The sequence below is a fragment of the Mustela nivalis genome (genome assembly GCF_964662115.1).
Source record: "Mustela nivalis genome assembly, chromosome: 10".
Taxonomy (NCBI): domain Eukaryota; kingdom Metazoa; phylum Chordata; class Mammalia; order Carnivora; family Mustelidae; genus Mustela; species Mustela nivalis.
The window spans coordinates 34,246,535-34,268,684 of NC_139029.1; the positions used below are offsets into that span (position 1 = coordinate 34,246,535).

General features: G+C 38.3%; 1 protein-coding gene across 2 annotated transcripts in view; it reads right to left on the reverse strand.

The window, feature by feature from the left end:
* Nucleotides 1–22,150, reverse strand: part of LOC309842697 (phosphatidylinositol 3-kinase regulatory subunit gamma) — a 137,803-nt gene that overhangs the window by 6,122 nt on the left and 109,531 nt on the right. For both annotated transcript variants that reach the window (XM_082687294.1, XM_082687293.1), the window contains exons 6-9: nt 13,166–13,308; nt 9,885–10,061; nt 6,218–6,292; nt 5,618–5,788 (exon numbers count right to left, since the gene is read on the reverse strand). In XM_082687294.1, the coding sequence (XP_082543420.1) occupies nt 5,618–5,788; nt 6,218–6,292; nt 9,885–10,061; nt 13,166–13,308 (566 nt within the window). The remainder of the gene's footprint in view (nt 1–5,617; nt 5,789–6,217; nt 6,293–9,884; nt 10,062–13,165; nt 13,309–22,150) is intronic.

Consider the following 22,150-nt stretch of genomic DNA (forward strand, 5'->3'; position numbering starts at 1 on the left):
CTGTGGGAGAAATATTTCACTTTGATAGTGCCCTTTGGTATAAAATGTTTTTAATTATAGTTCTTTTGTTGTTTGTGCTTTTAGTTTGTAAGAAACAACTGTCTAACCCAAAGTCACAAGGGTTTATGTCATTATTTTCTAAGTATTTTATACTTTTACCTCTTACATTTGGGTCTACGATCCATTTTGAGTTAATTTTTATATATGGTGTGAGGTAGGGGTCCAACTTTATTCTTTTGTGTGTGGCTTTCCAGTTGTCCCAGCTTCATGTGTTAAATGACAACTTCCTCCCCCAATGAATGGTCTGGAGACCCTTGTTAATAACCAACTGACCATAAATGTTAAGGGTTTATTTCTTGGCTCTCAAATCTATTCATTCATCTACATGTTTATCCTTGTTAACACCTCACAATTTTGATGACTACACCTTTGTTTTGTAAGTTTTGAAATCAGGAGATGTGCTTCAACTTTTTCTATTCTTTCAAAGTGATTTTGGCTGTGCTAGATCCCTTGTAGAAATTGTAGGATCATTTTGTGAATTTCAGCAAAAATCCAGCTGGGATTTTTGATAGGGATTACACTGAATGTGTAGATCAGTTTGGGATGTTATTTCTGTCTTAACAATATTAAATCTTTTAATCCATGAACACAGGATGTCTTTCCACTTATTTAGGTCTCCCTTTAAGTTCTTTCAGTGATGTTTCATAGTTCTCACCATACAGCTCTTGCACTTCTTTTTGTTTTAATCCTAGGTATTTCTGATGATATTATATGTAGCATGCTTTCTTCATTTCATTTTCAGATTGTTTATTACTGGTATTTAGAAATGCAACTGATTTTTGAATCCTGATCTTTTAACCTGCAACTTTCCCAAACTTATATATTAGCTCTAATAGTTAACATCTTCCTTACCAAAATGGATGCTTTTTATTTCTTTTTCTTGTCCAATTTACCTTAACTAGAACCTTCTGTACAATGATAGTTAGAAGCGGTGAGAATAAGCATCTTTGTTTTCTTCCTGATCTTAGGGGAAAGCACTAACTTTCGCCATTAAGTACATTAGCTCTGAGTTTTTTCTTCAACTTTATCAAGTTGAGGAACCTATTCCTAGATTGTTCAGACTTTTTTATAATATGAAAGAGTGCTAGATTGTGTTAAATGTTTTTTGTGATTCTACTTAAATAATCATGTGATTTTTGTCCTTTATCTATTAATGCGGTATATTATGTTCATTGTTTTGTTTTTATGCTGAAAAAACCCTTGCCTACCCAGGATGAATTCTACTTAGTCATGGTATATGCTGCTTATATGCTGCTGGAGTTGCCTTGCTATTATTCTGTTGAGGATTTCTGTGTCTGTGTTCCTAAGGGATATTGGTCCATAGTTATCTTGTGATGTCTTTGTCTAGTTTTGGTATCACAGTAATACTGCCGTCCTGAAATGAGCTGGGAAGTTCTCTCCCACCCCACCCCCACTTTTTAGAAGAATTTGTGAATGACTTCTGTTAATTCTTTTAAAAATATTTGGCAGTATTCACCAGGGAAGACAACTGGGCCTGGGGTTTTCTTTGTGGGTAGCTTTTATTATTATAATAATTATTATTAACCCAATTTCTTATTATAGTTCTGTTCAAATTTTCTGTTTCCTCTTGAGTCAGTTTTGGTGGTCTGTGTGCTTCCAGGAATTTGTCCATTTCATCTGGGTTTAATTTTTTTGGTATATGATTGTTTATAGCATTCCCTCATCTTTTTTTATTTCTATAAGGACTACGAGTAATGACCCCTTCTTTCATCCTGATTTTAGTAATTTGTTTCTTCTCTGTGGGGATGGGGGCAGTTTACTTGAGGTTGTAATTCAGTTCCATCCCAACTTTTGGTTTCACTCATTTTCTCAATTGTTTTCTACTCTCTATTTTATTTACTTCCATTCTAATCTTTATTATTCCCTCCTTTTTGCTTGGGTTTAGTTTAGTCTTCCTTTTTTAGTTTCTTAAGGTGGAAGGTTACTTTATTAATATATGGTCTCCTTTTTTTTAACATAAATGTTTACAGTTATAAATTTGGCATTTAGGACTGCTTTAGCTGAATTCTGTGAGTTTTGATAAGCTGTGTTTGTTTACTCATCTCAAAGTATTTTCTAATTTCCTGTTTTCTTTCTCTGACCCATTGGTTATTTTTCTCTGACCCATTGGTTATTTTCTTTTAAAGATTTTATTTATTTGACACAAGAGAGATCACAAGTAGGCAGAGCTGCAGACAGAGAAAGGAGGGGAAGCAGGCTCCCGCTGAGCAAAGAGCCTGAGTCGGAACTTGATCCCAGGACCCTGATATCATGACCTGAGCTGAAGGCAGAGGATTAACCCACTGAGCCACCCAGGCGTCCCAATAACCCCATTGGTTATTTAGGCATGTGCTGTTTACTGTTCACATTCAAGGATTTCCCACATTTTCTGCTGTTTTGATTTCTAATTTCTTTCCACTGTGGTTAGAAAACATTTTTTGTGGGACTTCAACACTTTTAAATGTATTGAGACTGTGACCTAACTATAGCCTATCCTGCATAATGTTTCATGTGCACTTAAGAAGAATGTATATTCTGCTGTTGTTAGCTCTAGTTGTTTTTAAAATATTGTTCAAATCTTCTGCTACCTTTCTGATCTGTCTAGTTCTATCCCTATTAAATTTCTTAACCTAAATGGCAGTAAGGATCACAAGTACTCATTACCTGAATCCTTAACCTAGTGAATATAGGCATTGCTGGCTGAGGGTCTTTAGCCTAAGAAGGTTGTAGAGGTAAGCAATTTCTTTTTAGGCTTCTTGATGATGTCATTAACAGACATCAAAATGGAAGAACAAATGAGTTCCATGTGTGACTTTCTACATGATCATGTTAATTTTGCTATGAGAATCTCCTAAAAAACTGAACGTACTCACATTCCTCCTTCAGCAAGTGTTCTAAGTATACAGGGAGATTATTGTAGGCAGGCTTCCTGTAGCCAGAATGGCTGGCAAACAAATGGGAGTCTTTGTGATGCTAGACTCTTTGCTTCCAACCATCCTCAGTGTGAATGGAAACATGATATACGTCTACAGGTGGTTTTCATAAGCAAAGGAAATCCACACTGCTGTGGACTTAGGCCTGGGAGTCTGTGGCTAAAGGAAGAAGGAAAAGAATACACCTCTTCAAGGTACTCAAGCTGTTCCTTGGTCTCCCAGGAGTTAGCTGAGCTTCGGGGCAGCACCTTCTACCAGCCAAGTCCTTAACCCACAGGTGCCACCCAATGACCTGTGTGAGTGTAAGAGTACAATGCACTGGTCTTACTGCCTTTCTTCTTATTATTTTTAAAAGATCTCAATTTCTGTAAGAACAATCCTGTCCTGGCATTTCCACTCAGATAACTTAAGCAACCCAGGTAAGAGAGAAAAGAATGTTTTAAATAACTGTAGGGGCACATGGGTGGCTGAGTCTGATAAGAATATGACTCTTGGTTTCAGCTCAGACCATGATCTCAGGGTCCTAGGACCAAGCCCCAAGTCAGGCTCCATGCTCAGTGGGGAGTCGGCTTCCCCTCTCCCTCTGCTCCTCCCCCTGCTTGCGTTGCTCACTCACTCCCACTCTCAAATAAATAAATCTTTTAAAAAAATTGCAAATAATTGTATCTTTGCAAAATCAGTAATCTAATGCACTTTTCAAGTCCTCCCCCTTTTTCTGCCCATAGATATCCCATTATTCATCCTTTCAAAGTCCACTTCAAAACTACCTCTTCCACAAAACCTCCCAACCCTCTCCTCTTGCACCAGAATTAATAGTTCTTTATGTGTACAGCCTACTGATGATACCTATGTCACAGTAATTCTATTTATCTTGGATATTTAATTGTGAAATGAAGAAAGTATGATGTAATAGAAAAATGTGGTCTTTGAAACCAGGTAAACTTGGAATCAAACTCTGACTCCAGAGACCACTAAGAACAAGATGATCACATAAAGCACTGAGCACTCTGTTAATATGAGTGTCTCTTGTCCATCCTCACCACCTTGCCCTCTGAGGGCAAAATCATCCTGTTATTTTTGCTTGCTTTCTGCCATATCCATCATTAGCATCATTATCATAATAATATTGGTAGATAATATTCACTTATTATGTACCAACATTGATTAAAGCACATTACATATATTAACTCATTTAAGACTTGTAAAAACCTTCAAGTAGATATTCTTATCCTTATTTTTCAGATAAGGAAACTGGACAAAGAAAGGTAAAGTAATTTACCCCAGATTATACATCTGGTAAGTAGAGTCAGGATTTGAATGTAATATATGTGGTACCAAAGCTTGCTCTCATAACAGTCATATTATACCTTTCTCTAACTATGGTCTTTGTCACTGAAGGACTATACATGACACACAAAAGGACTATACACAACACACAAAATGGTTAGCTGTCCCCAGAATCTCACTTTCTACTAAAAGGAAACTAACAGAGGCACCTGGGTGGCTCAGTACTCATGACCTCCCCTCACGTAGTGATCTCATGGGTAATAGGGTGGGATCAGGCCCCAAACCGGCCCCCCACTCCGCCCCGCCCCGTACTCCATGCTCAGCAGGAGTCTGCTGGAAGATTCTTTTCCTTTGTCCCTTCCCCTTCTCTCACACACTTGCTCTCTCTCAAAAAAATATATCTAAATAAATAAGTAAATAAAGAAATGAATGGATGGAAACTAATAAAATAGGCTTTTCCAAACAAAGTCATAAGATCATCTTAAGGAAAATACCAACGTATGGATCACTACCCCAACAGAATACTACTTAAGTATAAAATTTAGATAGTTTTTCTTCTGAAGTAAAAACCGTTCTTAAGCCTTACTTAAACTAACACTGAAGCCCAAATTAGATACACAGGAGACTACTACAAAATTATGTGATTTTTTTTTGGCGGGGGCGGGGAGGACACCTGGGTGGCTCAGTCGGTTAAACTGCTACTTTCAGCTCAGGTCATGATCCCAGAGTCCTGGGATCAAGTCCCACATGGGGCTCCTTGCTCGGCAGGGAGCCTGCTTCTCCCTCTCCCTGCCTCTTCCCCTGTTTGTGCACACTCTCTCTCCCCCTGACAAATGAATGAATGCATGCATGAATGCATGAATGAATGAATAAATAAATAAATAAATAAATAAATATTTTTTTAAATTATGGATTTTTTTTTTTAAATTTCAACTAACATACCTATTTAAAGTAGGCTCCACAACCTATGTGGAGCTTGAACTGATGACCCTGAGATCAAGGGTCACAGGCTCTACTGACTGAGCCAGCCAGGCACCCCTCCTTAGGGGATCTTTCAATTGAAGATCTCACATTACTTTTCATAAATACCTGAAAATCCAATAGCAACACTTCAGGGCTAAATCTGCTTACCATGTGAAATTAAAATCCCCCAAATAATTTCAGGTACTATTTCTCCTAAACCAACTAACTGATTTCTTCATACAGATATTAAAGCTCTAAGCCATGGGCTCTCATTACTCTAGTTCAAATAATTTTAACTGAATTTTAGGAGGGATTGAGTTTCTATTAATCAATACACAAATTTTCAAAAGGTTAAACTGCCAGAAAAGACTTACACCACAGAGCAAGCATAACATCCTTTCTTGCTACTCTCACGAATTAAAAATGCACCATCGGGTTTCCCATAAAGCAAGTCCTCCGCTTGTACTCGATTGATATCCTCAACAAACCAGGTTTTCTCATCATAATGTGGCAGGTTTTCATCCTCCTCATTGATAAAATACGTCCTAAAAATTAAATGTTAAAATATTATTCTAACGATCAGGTTACTCGCATCTAAAAGCAAATTCATGAATAAAACACTCCTCTAAATCTTTAACCACGAAATGACAAAGTAAAACTACAATTACTTGGATGTTTTTTTAACAACTTCATTATTGCTTATGGTGCAGAAAACACAAAATTCACACGTCTCATCCAATCAGCTGACACATGAATGTCTGAATGAGCAATGCTTAGGTACCCAGGTTTCACGTGGCTTCATGGGTGTCTGACCTCAAGTGCCTATAGGGTACTCTTCAAGCAATTCAATTTAAAAGAAGTACAAAGTTCTTGATTCAATGTCCTCAAGTGAAAATGAGAGCCAACATCTTAGCATGTATAAAGAAGGCTTAGATTGGGAACAAAACCCTCTGAGAGAAAGGCAGAGAACTTACTCATCAGCATCCTCGTTCTTGATTCCCAGCCAGGCATTGAGGCGCTTCTGTCTCACTCCTTTGTGATTGAGCCACCTGCCAGAAGGAAGACACCAGTGTCAGTATCTGTGCAAACTCTGCCTAAGTGGACATGTGAAGCTAACCACATTTCCAGAGTCCAAGAACCTCTTATTTTAACCCACTCCCACTAAAAGTGGCCAGAGATTTCCTTAAACTAGTTTTCCCTTAACTTTCCCCCAAGTTTCTGCAAAAAAGCAGAGGAGTTACCTGAGTTTAGGCACTTCTCTCATTTTTCATTTTCCTTTTCTAGAAGGCTGTACAACCATAAACACACATATACTTGCACTCAACCATATGGGGACATCTGTTTCTGAAATCATTAGTTAATGTGAGCATGATGTCACATTTGCAATCTCTGCTAAGCCAGAAGACTCAACTCCTGTGTGGCCCACTACATGAAGTTAAAACATTCTAAAACAATTTCAAGGTCTATTCTTATACCAAAGCAAGCCACAAGAAATTCATGATGGCAATCTGAGTAATTAATATAAATGTGCCTCATCACTAGGCAAATCATAGTATTTTTAAATATACCAAAGCTTTAGATGTAAAACAACACACTATTAAATTTAGTTCCACCGAACGGCCACTGATGTAAAAATCGGAGTGAGTACGAAAACTCATCCCCATCCTCCAACCAGGCTCCTGATCATTTAGGTCTCATCATAAACATCCTCTCCTCATCAAGGAGGACTGCCCTGATTATCCCAACTAAGACAGTCCCCTTGTCACTCTTCTCCATATTTTACCTTATTTTATCATCTTCATAGCACTTGCCTGAAATTCATTATTTTATATTTTCACTTATGTTTGTTTCCCCCACTAGAATGTAAGCTGCTTTAAAGAAAGGGGTCTGTCCTATTGTTCATGGTTATTCCCAATGCTGAAAATGGTACCAGCATATAGTAGATAATCTGTAAATATCTCCCTAAACACCCTAATTATCTTTACTAGCAGATCATGATTTGTCACCCATGATGTTATCTAAACTCTTTTATATATAGTTTATGTAACTCATTAAAGGAACATTCAAGGTCTAGTTTGCCATACTTATTCTATGCCTCTTGCAATGGTGTATTTTTTTTTAATAATCTTATCAATTTCCAGAGCAAACAAGGACTTCCAGTCATTCCTTTGGTCCATGGCATAAGTCTTCTTCTTGGGCCTTTCTTCAGCTTCATTACATGACCAGAATCACATAAGCTTCCCAAGAGCAGACCCCCCTGATTTTAGACAAGGTACCTTCCTTGCCTTGTTTCCAAATCTCTTCTGTATGCTATGTGTACTTGCTTGATTTTTTTTTTTTCCACAATAGCAAACTGAAATGATCTCTAGAGAGGAGTTACTAAAAAGTACTCAGCACAGCATATTTCTAATTGTTTGCCCTCAAAACTTATCACCTTAGATTTTACTCTACTGAAGCTCAATAGCCACTGTTCCCATCTCTAAGCTTTTATTTTCTCCCCTCTCTCCTTCTCATACAAAGAAACCTTGAAGGCAATGGAAAACCCAGTCAGAGGTCTTACTTTGTCTTCTACCATGAGTTTGAATCAAGTTGTGTTACAAGCATAAAAGTCGCCTATAAACATATTTTGTAGCAGTCTATTCATTACCTAGAACAAAACCTTATATTTTCCTTTCTCATGGATTCTCTCCTTCTATAAGACAATCATTTGTCCTAAAAATCTAACATCTTGTTCTGAAAATATATCTTTTAATCTATATTTGAGTAATATCCCTATATCTAGCTAAATCATACAGTTTTCTATAATATTAAAGAGTTGAGTTTCACTCCCCAAATTATCTTGCATGCCTGCTATTGGTGGCACATATACCTATTACTTGAATACAGAATTTCATTTCTTAACTATAAAAACCCTTTAAGAGACTGTCCTGTAAACTTATTTGTAGGCCCCCACTATTAGTGTTGTTATCTGTGCTCATGAGGGGTAATTTCTATTTCTGTGGTTCTACTATGTAGTCAAAGATTCTGGCTTTTGTATTTAGGCAAACACTAAGCAGTCCTTTTTTTTTTTTTTTTAAATAAACATATAATGTTTTTTTGGACCCAGGGGTACAGGTCTGTGAATCACCAGGTTTATACACTTCATAGCACTCACCACAGCACACACAGACCCCCAATGTCTATAACCCCATCCCCCTTCTCCCGACCCCCTCCCTGCAACAACCCTCAGTTTGTTCTGCGAGATTAAGAGTCTCTTATGGTTTGTCTCTCTCCCGATCCCATCTTGTTGCATTTATTCTTTTCCTAACCCCCCAAATCCCCCACTTTGCATCTCCACTTCCTCATATCAGGGAGATTATATGATAGTTGTCTTTCTCTGATTGACTTATTTCGCTAAGCATAATACCCTCTAGTTCCATCCACGTCATTGCATATGGCAAGATTTCATTTCTTTTGATGGCTGCATAGTATTCCATTGTATGTATGTATGTGTGTGTGTGTGTATCTATATATATATCTCACATCTTCTTTATCCATTCATCCGTTGATGGACATCTAAGTTCTTTCCATAGTTAGAACTTAGATGTCCATCAACGGATGTTGATGTCCATCAACGGATGGACATAGTTAGGCTATTGTGGACATTGCTGCTATAAACATTCGGGTGCATGTGCCCGTTTGGATCACTATGTTTGTATCTTTAGGGTAAAAACCCAGTAGTGCAATTGCTGGGTCATAGGGTAGCTCTATTTTCAACTTTTTGAGGAACCTCCATGCTGTATTCCAGAGTGGCTGCACCAGCTTGCATTCCCACCAACAGTGTAGGAGGGTTCTCTCTCCGCATCCTCGCCAGCATTTGTCATTTCCTGACTTGTTGATTTTAGCCATTCTGACTGGTGTGAGGTGGTTATCTCATTGTGGTTTTGATTTGTATTTCCCTGATGCTGAATGATATGGAGCACTTTTTCATGTGTCTGTTGGCCATCTGGATGTCTTCTTTACAGAAATGTCCGTTCATGTCCTCTGGCCCATTTCTTGATTGGATTATTTGTTCTATGGGTGTTGAGTTTGCTAAGCTCTTTATATAGATTTTGGATACTAGCCCTTTATCTAATATGTCCTTTGCAAGTATCTTCTCCCATTCTGTCAGTTGTCTTTCGGTTTTGTTAACTGTTTCCTTTGCTGTGCAAAAGCTTGATGAAGTCCCAATAGTTCATTTTTGCCCTTGCTTCCCTTGCCTTTGGCGATGTTCCTAGGAAGTTGCTGCAGCTGAGGTCAAAGAGATTGCTGCCTGTGTTCTCCTTAAGGATTTTGATGGATTCCTTTCTCACATTGAGGTCCTTCATCAATTTTGAGTAACCTGTCCTTTTTAAGCTACACCACATTGCTCATGCCATACCCTCCCTCTGAGATTTCCCATTTGTATGGATTAGAATCTAGAATGCTACATTCTGGTTTGCCCCACATGTTGACTTTAGGTAAACTCTGGTACCACCAAGTACTACCAAGATTGCTTTCCTCATTTCTTATAATCTCACTGGCCAGTTTCCAATTAAAATCTCTTCTTCTGCCTCTAACATGTCTAGTGCCAGCAGTCATCTGGTGCTGGTATTTCCTCCCATACAGGCCCAGACTACTCACACAAGGTGCTGATCTCGGATCTTGCGCAGCTGGATTAGGTCAGGTTTGATACTGTTCATTTTTTTATCTATTTCCCGGTTGTCCAAAGCTTGTTTCTTCAAATCCTGCTCTAGACGCATTTTGCTATCATGAATCTCACCGAGACGTGATTTCAATTTGTCATAATTCATCATAATTCTGTGAAAATATTGACATATTAAGGCTAAAACAGGAACTGAGCAGAAACATTCTATAATGTGAGCCTAGTCCTAATATCTTAAGTGTGGTAGACATCTTTTGTTCTTGCCTAGCCCATATCTATTCTCACTCTTTTGGAAATGGCACCTCGTTGTTCCCTTTAGGGTAAGGACTCCCTGCCCCCATCTCAGTCACATGTGAATATTCACACAACCCAGCCCAGCCATTAAGAGTTTTCCATTACAAGGGGTGCCTGGGTGGCTCAGTGGGTTAAAGCCTCTGCCTTAGGCTCAGGTCATGATCCCAGGGTCCCCCCCCCCCCCCCATTGAGCTCTCTGCTCAGCAGGGAGCCTGTTTCCCTCCTCTCTCTCTGCCTGCCTCTCTGCCTGTTTATAATCTCTGCCTGTCAAATAAATTTTAAAAATCTTAAAGAAAGGGGCGCCTGGGTGGCTCAGTGGGTTAAGCCGCTGCCTTCGGCTCAGGTCATGATCTCAGGGTCCTGGGATCGAGCCCCGCATCAGGCTCTCTGCTCAGCAGGGAGCCTGCTTCCCTCTCTCTCTCTGCCTGCCTCTCCATCTACTTGTGATCTCTGTCAAATAAATACATAAAATCTTTAAAAAAAAAAAAATCTTAAAGAAAAAAAGAAAGAGTTTTCCATTACATCCTACAGCTACCCTCAGGCCAGTGACTGGTTCAGGAATGGGAATAATACCCTAACTGACCCAATGAGAGTCAATTCTAGTTTGCTAGAACTATTGCCAACAGAGATTCTCTCTTCCCACTGAGATTGCTAAATCAAAAATATGTGATTCTAGGACTCCCAGCAGCTATCCTGCCACTTCATAGGGAAAGCCTTCCTGAGGATGAAGCCAGCATAGAGGAAAAACTAAGGCAAAAGATAGAGTATGAGAGAAAATCCTGATGACCCTGTTTGGGCCCTGGATTCAGTCATGACTGAACAAGTAAAGCTGTATGTATGATCTTCAAGAGGTAGCACGACCTAACAGTTAAGAGCAACAGCTTTGCAGTCAGCCTACCTGAGCCTGAATCTGCCACCTACTACATGGCCTGGGCAAGTTATTCAGCTTCTTTGTGCCTTCATTTCCTTATCTGTTTAAAATGCATGGCTACAATAGTACCTACTTCACTAAATTATTATGTGACTTAAATGTCATAATACATGTAAAAAAGGACCAAATAGTGCCTGGTGTATCTTGGCAAGAACTCAGCAGATAATAGTGATAAGCTTTTCCAGCAAAGTTTTGCTGTGCTCTGAAGGCAGTAACTGTCTGCGTCATTCATTCGTCACTCAGAAATATGTGGTTTTGTCTATTAAAACTTCATCATCAGCTTACTTTACCTCCCTTTGCAATAAAACTACAAGTTCTTTTCTATCCCTTCATTGTTAATAATAATGGCTATTTATTGATATCACATGCCAAGATACATATATACACACACACACATGCCTTTCTGTACCATAAATATGCATGTGTGTGTCTATCACCTGATTCTCATAGCATTTCAAAAATATATTATCTATAGTTTATAGAGGAGGAAACAAGCTGGGAGAGTTAAGTAACTAACTTACCCAAGATCACACAGATAGTAAATGATAAATACAGAATTCAAGCCCATGGTTTTAACCATTAAGCTATACTGCCTCAACAGCCCTTATAGCCCTATTCTTATACACACAGAAGTTCACTGACACTTTGGTGCTAATGTGAGAAACAGTTTTGCTTTTCCCTTGCAGATGATTCATTTTTATTTATTATCCACTTTTTTTCATTCCTCAGCCCACTGTTTTCTGGCTCGGTCTCCCAACATTCCACTAAATTTGCTACGATAAAGACTTCCAATATCCTTTTCGTTGCCAGACCCCAATACTTCTCATGCTGCTCAATACTTCTCATGCTGCTCACTCTCTCTGGGTAATCTTCTTAGCACCTACTATCACCTACACACTTATGCCTCCCAAATCCTTTCCGTACCATGAGTTCCAAAACCAAATAACCAGCTGTCTTCCTCTCAGACAACTCCATCTGGGTTCTCACAGAAACCTCAAACACATTGATTCCAACCCTGAACTTTCCTCATGCACTTCCTATTTTGGTGAATAACACCATTCCTTATTCATTCTTATCACAAATGTAGAAATAATCCTTGACTTCTCCCACACCTATCATATTTGGTCAGGTATCGAGTCCTCAGCATTTCCATTAATTCCCCCCCTCCTTTCCTGCCATTGCTCCGGTTCAGGCCCTCACCATCATTTAACCTGATGACCACAAACACTGCAGTCACCAGCAACAGTCAAGCTGGTCTTCCTGCCCACAGTTTTGTTCAGCCTTCAATTTATTCTCAGAGTGCTGCTGTTGATTTTCAGTTCAATAAAAATTCAGTGAGCATCACCATGTACTCTCAGGGACCACAACAGGTGCTAGAGCTATCAGGGAAAATAAGCCGCCATCCTTATTCCACTAACAAGCTTGTAGTTTAGTGGTGGTGATCTTTAGTAAATGTTACAGGAGGAATCAGGACCAGATACTGTCAGGGTAGGGATAAAAAGCTTCTCAACCAGTCTAGGGAATCAGGGAAATTTTTCTTAGAAAAGAAATGTGGGGCGCCTGGGTGGCTCAGTGGGTTAAGCCGCTGCCTTCGGCTCAGGTCATGATCTCGGGGTCCTGGGATCGAGTCCCGCATCGGGCTCTCTGCTCAGCAGGGGCCTGCTTCCTTTCCTTCCCCTCTCTCTGCCTGCCTCTCTGCCTACTGTGATCTCTCTCTGTCAAATAAATAAATAAAAAAATCTTTAAAAAAAAAAAAAAAAAAAAAAAAGAAAAGAAATGTGTAAAAAAAGAAAGAAAGAAAGAAAGAAAGAAAAGACATATGTAAGCTGAATCCTAAAGGATGAGCAGCAGTTAAAAATTTGGAAGGACACAGAAGGAACACAGAGAAGAGAAGATTCAGTTTGGTGCCATTAGAACAGCAAATAATTCGATATATGACATATAAGGGGGTAAAAGCAAACACAAAAGAGACTATTGGGGTAAGAAAAGGAGTCTCATCTCACTGATGCAGTTGGAAGGGTTAGGTAGATTTACCGTTCAATTTCCTTTTCATTCCCCTCTCTGCGAAATCGCTCAATATATTCTTTGCTATGTTGTTCTTGTGTGTGACATTGCTCTTCAAATATTTTAATTGTTTCATTAAAAGCTTCAATTGCAGTCCTCTTCATCTGTATCTCCTAAAGAAGAGAAAAAGGAAAGACAAACACTTTAATTATTTATTTATTGGTAACTTTGGTCTTAAAACAAATCTTATAATTCCAGTTGCAATTCCATATAAAACTGAATTTAGATGGCTAAAGCAACTCCTAGTTAACTCTTATCTTTACTACTTATATGCAAAATACATCACTCAAATATTAAAATAAAAGAAAAAGAACTGGGGTGCCTGGGTGGCCGGGTTAAAGCCTCTGGCTTCGGCTCGGGTCATGATCCCAGGGTCCTGGAATCAAGCCCCGCATCGGGCTCTCAGCTCAGCAGGGAGACTGCTTCCTCCTCTCTCTCTGCCTGTCTCTCTGCCTACTTGTGATCTCTGCCTGTCAGATAACCAAATAAAATCTTTAAAAAAACACCACCACACTATTACTTGAAATACAGCTGAGAATCACAACAAAAAGGCCTGAGTTGCTAAGAGAGATTAATCCTGAACTCTTTGAAGACAAGGATAAAATTATGCCTTTGCACTTGTTATAGTACTGACCCCCAAAAGGTGTTAAAGGAATGAATGAATAGAATGGAGCAGTTCATACACACACCAGTGTGCATAGCCCTATTCCTAGAAGAGTCCTATAGAGTCTATTTACTCTATCAATTCTAAAATACATAGTTTTCCAAACAGATTCATCAATAGATTAATCTGGTTAGAAGCAGAAAAGCGTCTGTCTGGCTCAGTCAGTAGAGCATGGGACTCTTGATCTTGGGATTGTAAGGCAAGCCGAATATTGGGTGTAGATTATTTAAAAATAAAAAAGATCTTTAAAATGAAAACAAAGAAGCAGCAGAAAATGAAAGGGAGAAGAATAGCAGTTAAAATCACATGGAGAATAAAGTGAAAAACTAAAACTTCACAAAACAAATGCCCAGTAGGCTGAGCCATTCAACATCAGGATAAGTACTCCTACACGTTTTGAGGAGCTCTGAGGTTATTTGAAGACTTTAGCATCTGAACCCTAATTCCCCAAAATCTTCAGAGGGTTAAACTTTGTTCAATATATTAGAAAGTCAAGAATGATGCATAAAGTTCTAGAGAATTGCTATCCTGAATGTTTACAATTTTAAAAGTTTTGGTGCTTATGGGATAATTCCTCAAAACTATCTAGCATTGATTAATGACAACAAATGATTACTAAGAAGCCACTGTACAGAAAGTACAATCTGGTGATAAAGAGATTAATAAAACATGAAGCCTGCCCTGCAGGTTTTAGAACACAGAGGTGAAACTGATTTCTGAACCCCAATAAGGTTCTGTTTCATGTCCTGATAGAAGCAATCAAGTAAGGGTGAATTAGTTATTTACTGCTATACAGAGATTTCATGGAGGAGATAAGAACCTCATGTGGTTGAGGTTATATCATACATATCTCAAATAGTACTGTGAACTTATTGGAATACCAACATCTAAATAGCTACAAATTCTAAAACTCTCAAATTACAGTGGAGAGTCTTGGCTCCCTTGCAAGGTCAAAAATTACCTATGAAGTTCTGGCCCTGTATCTTTAAAGATAACACTAATAATTTACATTTTACTAACACTAGTGTTTTACAGCATGGCCCAAGCAGTAGCTGCCCCATAAACAATGCCACTATACCTACCACAGAAACTGTAAATTTCCCTGTATCTACGTCCCCTCTCTCCTTCCTCCTCTCCAGCCCCTTATGATTCCTTCTTATCAGCATACAAACAAGTTCTAGTAACACCACTTTGAAACAATAATCCCTTAACCCTAAATTCTCTTCCAGTCAATTAAGTTTCTTGAACAAACAGTCTATAAGGGGTGTCTTTCTTTCCTCATCTCTCATTCACATTCCAGCTCACTCTATTCTGGCTTCTGTACCTACCATTCCACAGAGACTGCTCTTTCCAAGGTCACCAATGATCTCATTGCCAAATTCCTGTCCCTTATCCCAATCCATCACTAAATCCTATCACTTCCTCCTAATTACCTGTGATCCAGATGCCAAATATCCCCAAACGCAGTCTATTCTTACCCTGTGCCAACTATGACTCAAGATACACAACCTCTTCCCATTCTCTGGGAAGAAATTCCTTACATCGAAGCAATCCAAACTTTATCTAAGATTTCACAGAAAAAAAAACAAAAACAAAAAACAGAGGAGCTCTGTAACACTTGCAAATATTTATAAACAGAGGAGATAAAGTCTTTAATCTCCCTTTAACACTCACCTTCCCAGCACATCTCCTGTACTGGTTGCTAATCATTGCATCCCTCCCTTTCTCTCCCCACCTCCCAAGGCCTTAAATCCTCCAGAGCTGTTCTCTGCTCAGTTGCTCTCAGTTCTCACACAGATAGTTAGCCCTCTCCCAGCTTTGACCCAGGAGTTTTGGCTACTTCCATCTACTCCCATACCCAGCTCCCCAAACAAGGATTCCATGTCCAGAACCCAGTCTCACATCAGCAGCTCAGAATTCATATTCTATTAAATCCCCAATATTACTAAGGACATGGGCAGCATTTTGTCTAGCCATGACAAGAAAATAGAAATGCAGTTCTATACAAACCGAAGCAGCAGGCATTGGTGGCCACTTTTTCTCGCCTTTTTTACAGGAGGGTTAGTGCCCTCCCCTTGACTCTAGTTCAGACCACGAGGCTGACTCCAGGGCCCTACCAAGAGTGTTTTTAATTCATTATCTTGTATAAATTCATTCAACAAATAAGTTAACACTAACTATATGCCAGGTATTACTTGCAGCATTTGGGATACATAAGTAAGCAAGCTTAGATAAATATTTCTGCCCTCTCAGAACTTACAGTTTAGGGGGTTATACAGACAATAAATAACAGACATATAAGTTAGTAATTCACACTGTTTGTTAGAATTACTAAGAATCTGTAAGAATTGTTATGGAAAAAAAGAACAGTAGAGTGGGAAAGAAGGACTGAAATGCGAGTTGCAATTTTAAATCAATTGCCATCTGAAACTTGACAACATTTGAGCAAAGACTTGAAGGAGGTGAGGGGGTTAGCCAGGTGAGGTGGGTGGGGAATGTTTCAGGCAAGGAAGCAGCCAGTGCAAACACTCAAAGGTAGAAAGCAGGTCTAATATATTCGAGGAACACCAAAGTGGCTAGTGTGGTTGGAGTACAGTGAAAAGGAGAGTTAGAAAAAATGAGGTCAAGGAGGAAGAGTGGCAGAGATCATACTGGGTACTATAAAAACACTCTGGGTTTTCCTATGTGTAAACCATGGAACCAGAGATAAGCCTTAAACAAAGGAGTACTGTGACCCTACCTATGTTTTACAAGTACAGGTTTCCCCAGCATTCTCCAAATACGCAGTTCCTATGAAAGTTTTCATAAGCCAAAATGGCATAAAGCAAAGTAGCAATTACCTTAATTTACATGGGAAAAATCTTTCATGTTCCTAGAGTCAAGAAATAACATCTCCTAGGCTTTTTTCTTACACCTTAGGACACATCTTGCTAAGGGATGCACAAAGTAAATGGAGATAAAACACAGATGCACACAGACCAGTTCAAAGTTATGGTGGCTTGATGTTGGGAGGCTGAAGCAGTTCTCAGGGAGAGGCGGCACCTCTCCCAACACTTGGGGAGGTGCGCAGTCTCTAAAAAGCTCACTGCAAAACAAGCTCGGGATGCTATTGTCACTTTTCAGTCTTTTTTGTAAAAGCAAAAGTCCTCAGATTTCTTCCAGTTAGTAAAAACACGTACTAATGTAGGTCCTTCAAAAAAGCCAAGTGGTGTAACATGATCTTGCAAAATGCAGGAAATACTTGTATTACCAGCTGCTCTACTGAGAACTGATAAGGGGGAGGGGAACGTGGATAAGGGCAAGAAGATCTGTAAGGTTTCTGTGGTAAATCAAAGCAAGAAATGATAGTGGGCTTTGAACAAGGTAGTAGTAGCAGATGTGGTGAGAAGGGGCTGAATTCTGGCTACATTCTAAAGGTAAAAAGGAATTCCTGATGGATTAGACAGAAGATGTAAAAGAAAGTGTCTCAGTTGGCTTCAAGGCTTTTGACCTGAGCAAAACAGATGTGATTGCTCCAACTAAGATAAGGAAGGCAAAACATGGAACAGCCTTGAGTTCAGTTTTGTTCACGAATTCAGTTTTGACATGCTAAATTTGAGACACCTATTAAACATCCAAGTGGAGCTGTTGAAAAGGTAGTTGGATATTTATGAGTCTAGAATTAATTTAGAAGAAATTTTGAATTTAATTTACATTTAGAAGATGTAAGTTTGTAAATTACTGGCATACAGATGGTATGTAAAGTCATGAGACTATTTGAGATCATCAGAGAGTGAATAAGTAACCAGAAAAAAGAAGAGGACCAATGTCAAAGAGGAGAAATCAGCAAAGAAGTCTAAGAAAGAATGACCAGGCGGGTCAAATTCTCAGTTGTTTCTACTTATTTCTAGATCTGGAAGTTCCAGTTATAATTATTATTATGGTTTTCTGTTCTACTTCTGTTCTATAGAAATAATCATATTGTTTCTGCATACAGCCATGTTTTTAATGTTTATTTTTTTAGTGTGAGATATAATAAATGCATAAAACAAATGCACAGTTGAACAAATTATTATAAAATAAACTTCCACTATTAGCAACCCCAGAAATTCTTTGTGTCCTTTCTAGATCATAATTTCCTGCCTCTTTCCACTCTACCTCCCTCACCTTGGTGATAACACTACCCTACCCTTTATGATGGTCCATTTCCATGTTATTCTTCATGATTTTACCACTTTATATCCCCATCCAAAATTTTTAAAAAATTAACATTTGCCTAGTTTTATACCTTCTATGAGTAGACTCATAGTATATATATTCTTTTGCATCTTTTACTTAATAGTGTTTGTATGAGTAAATGTAGTGTTGTATGTTGCCCTTTAAATAAGTATGTTCACAGAAATACAGTAATCCATCATTGCTTTGTTTGATGCAGAGAAAAGGGAAAAGTATGCCATTTTGGCAAAAGCACACTGTATTTGACAAATGTTGTCAGAGTACTTCAACCTTTTGTGGGAAAGTCTCATCTCTCTAAAGTCAAGCATAGTATCATGCCTAGATACTACAAATGAACTAAACTGGAATTTAGGAGATTTATATTCTAGTCCTGATTATGCTAAAATTTGTTATATCCCTTAATAGAGTCTTTCTATGCTTCAAGTTCCCATTATAAGATGGAGATAATGGCAACCCCAGCTGTATTTGAGAGAGAGAGAGAGAGAGAATGTGTGAGAAAAAGAGAGACTCAGATTTAAAAAAAAAAAAAAAAAGGTGGGGGAGATTATACATCCAAAAACATTTACTGAATACCTTAGTCTAGTCATGATATATTTTAACCATAGATGACAGTATACCACATACATTTTTCCCTACCTTGGTGTTTTTTTTTTTTTTTTTTTGCATAATATGTCTTAGAAATTACTCAAAATCAGGTGGTACAGTCGGTTGAATGTTCAGCTCTTGGTTTCAGCTCAGGTCATGATCTCAGGGTTGTGATCTCAGAGTCATGAGATAGAGCTCCATGTCTAGTTTCACTCAGTGTGGGGTCTGCTTAGGATTCTCCCTCTCCCTCTGTCCCTCCCCCCACTCATGCTTACACACGCTCTCCCGCTCTTTTAAAAAAAAAAAAAATCTTTAAAAAATTACTCAAAATCAGCAAATATAGGCCATCATTTTTTATGGTTATAGAATAATTTTATATCATTTTGTTTAGAAAAAGGTCATTTTCATTATATATATTATTGTTATTAATGTGCATACTATTATTTCTATTATTTCTTCCTTTCTATATGTAACTGTATTTTTCCCAAATCTTCTTAATTCTATCACCTCATACATTGCAGCATATTTTCATTAAGTGTTCCTTTCCGGTCAGTGGGTATAACCACAGCTGAAATCACTCTGTTCACACACTTCTACATGCTGTCTCCTTTGCCTGAAGCTACATCATAAGCATTTCTCAGGTCATCAGGAATTCCTAAAAATCACTTAGTAACAATAGTTGCCTCCAGGGAATGGGGACTTTTATTTTGTATGCAGTAATTCATACAGAATTCAGCAATAATTTATGCTGAATTTAACACAAATATTTATGTAGCTTTTGTGCTTTTTAAAAATTAAAGTTTTTTTTAAAAATATTTTTATTTATTTATTCTACAGAGATCACAAGTAGGCAGAGAGGTAGGCAGAGAGAGAGGGAGCAGAGAGCTGAGCAGAGAGCAGGATGCAGGGCTCCATCCCAGGACCCTGGGATCAAGACCTGAGCTAAAGGCAGAGGCCCCAACCCACTGAGCCACCCAGGTGCCCCAAAATTAAAGCTTTAAAATAATTTCTGAAAATCTATTTTAATAGCTATATAACATTCTATTATATGTATGATCATTTCACTATCCCCTGATGTTGACCATTTATGTTGATTCAATCTGAAGAAGCATCAGTAACTTTTCCCCCATTCTACCCCAAACACTGGCCTCACAGATCATTCATCTAGAGAGCTAAAGGAATACAGAGAAGCTGAAATTTGCAGTATAAAAAAACATACACAGGCACACCAGACATACAGCTCAAGTATCAGGTAGAAAGAAAAAGTTATTAAGATCATTCTGAGTAAGTGACTTACTAAACCTGAAAATAAAATGGAATTAAACATCTCATGTAGGAAAACAGACCATTATAGAATTTCTGGCCACTGAAATCCCACACTTTTTCCCAGTCAGTACTATATTTCATATCTAATCAATAATCTTCATAGGCAGTATCCCCTAGTAAGCCCCCACAGCCCTGTAGATCCAGGTGTATTCTCTATCTTAACACGGCCCACCACAGACACTAGCTTGGAAATAAGATCAGTGGCTTTGGGCTAGAAAAATTGATAGTATAAATATTAGGGTCAAAACAAGACCATGAGTTACAGTAATACTAGAATAGCTCCTAGCTGACTAACATTTCCACAGGTAACAATTATAATTATAAGCTATACACAGAGATACAAGAAACATGTATTTTACATTAGTCAAATTGTCAAAAGACAGAGAATCTTGAAAGAAGCAAAAGAGAAGAAATTTGTCATGTACAAAGGATCCTCAATAAAATTAATAGCTGGCTTCCCATCAAAAACCATGGAGGCCAGAAGGCAGTGGGATGGCATATGTAAAGTCCTAAAGGAAAAAGACTGTCAACAAAGAATTCTATATCCAAGTAGTACCATCCTTCAAAAATGAAGAAGAAATTAAGATATTCCCAGATAAACAAAAGTTGAGGGAGTCTCTTACCACTAAATCTACTCAACAAGAAATGCTAAAGACTTTCAGACTGAAATTAAAGGACACTGGAGAGTTATTCAAAGAATAACAAGAAGAAATAAAGAACACTGGTAAAGCTAACTGCATAGAAAATATAAAGCCAAGTAATATTGTACTTTTGGTTTATAACTCCTTTTTTTTTTTTTTCTATATATGTAAAGGACAAATCTAGGGGCACCTGGGTGGCTCAGTCATTAAGTGCCTGCCTTAGGCTCAGGTTATGATCCCAGGGTCCTGGGATTGAGCCCTGCCGGGGATTGGCTCCCTGCTTCTCCCTCTCCCACTCTCGTTGTGTCTCTCTCTGTCAAATAAATAAATAAAATCTTAAAAAAAAAAACAAAAAAAAACCGTGCCTGGGTGGCTCAGTTGGTTAAGCAACTGCCTTTGGCTCAGGTCATGATCCCAGGGTCCTGGGATGGAGCCCTGCATTGGGCTCCCTGCTCAGTGGGGAGCCTGCTCCTCCCTCTCCCTCTGCTGCTCTGCTTGCTTGTGCTCTCTCACTCTGTCAAATAAATAAATAAAATCTTTTTAAAAAAGGACAAATGCATAAAACAATGATTATTAATCTATGTTAATGGACATACAATGTGAAAATAATTAGTGACAATAACAATATAAAGAGGAAGAAACAACGATGTATAGGAGCAAAGTATTTATATACTGCTCCAAATCTGAATAAGTCATAGATGAAATCAGATTCTTGTGCAGTTAAGATATTAATTACAATCTTGAAGGTATTTCCTAAGGAAAACTTAAAAAAAATACAGAAAAGGAAAGAAGGGGGCGCCTGGATGGCTCAGTGGCTCAGGTCACGGTCTCAGGGTCCTGGGATCGAGCCCTGCATCGGGCTCTCTATTCTGCAGGAAGCCTGCTTCCTCCTCTCTCAGCCTGCCTCTCTGCCTACTTGTGATCTCTGTCAAATAAATAAATAAAATCTTAAAAAAAAAAAAAAAAAAGGAAAAGAAGTGGGCATCAGAAAAAAGATGCACTACAAAAGATCAATTAAATACTAAAAAAATCTAGTAATGGTAGAACTGAAGTGCAAAAGACACATTAGACACATAAAAAACTAATAACTAAATGCCAGAAGTCAGTTCTTCCCTTACTAGTAATCAGTAATTATTTTAAACGTAAATGGATTAAATTCTCCAACTAAAAGGCAGACACTGCAGATGGATTAAAAATTTAAAACCCAGGGTGCCTGGGTGACTCAGTTGGTTAAGTGTCCAACTCTTGATCTTGGCTCAGGTCTTGATCTTGGGGTAGTGAGTTCATGCCTCACATTGAGCTCCACGCCCAGCATGGAGCCTACTTAAAAAACAAAAACAAAAACAAACACACACAAAAGAAAAAAATTAAAAACAACCCATGATCCACCCATACACTTTCTATAAGAGACTTGTTTCAGATGCAAAGAACATTCATTCTTCTCAGGTATACAAATATGTGGAAATCAACACATTCTTTTTTTTTTTTTTTTTTTAGATTTTATTTATTTATTTGACAGAAAGA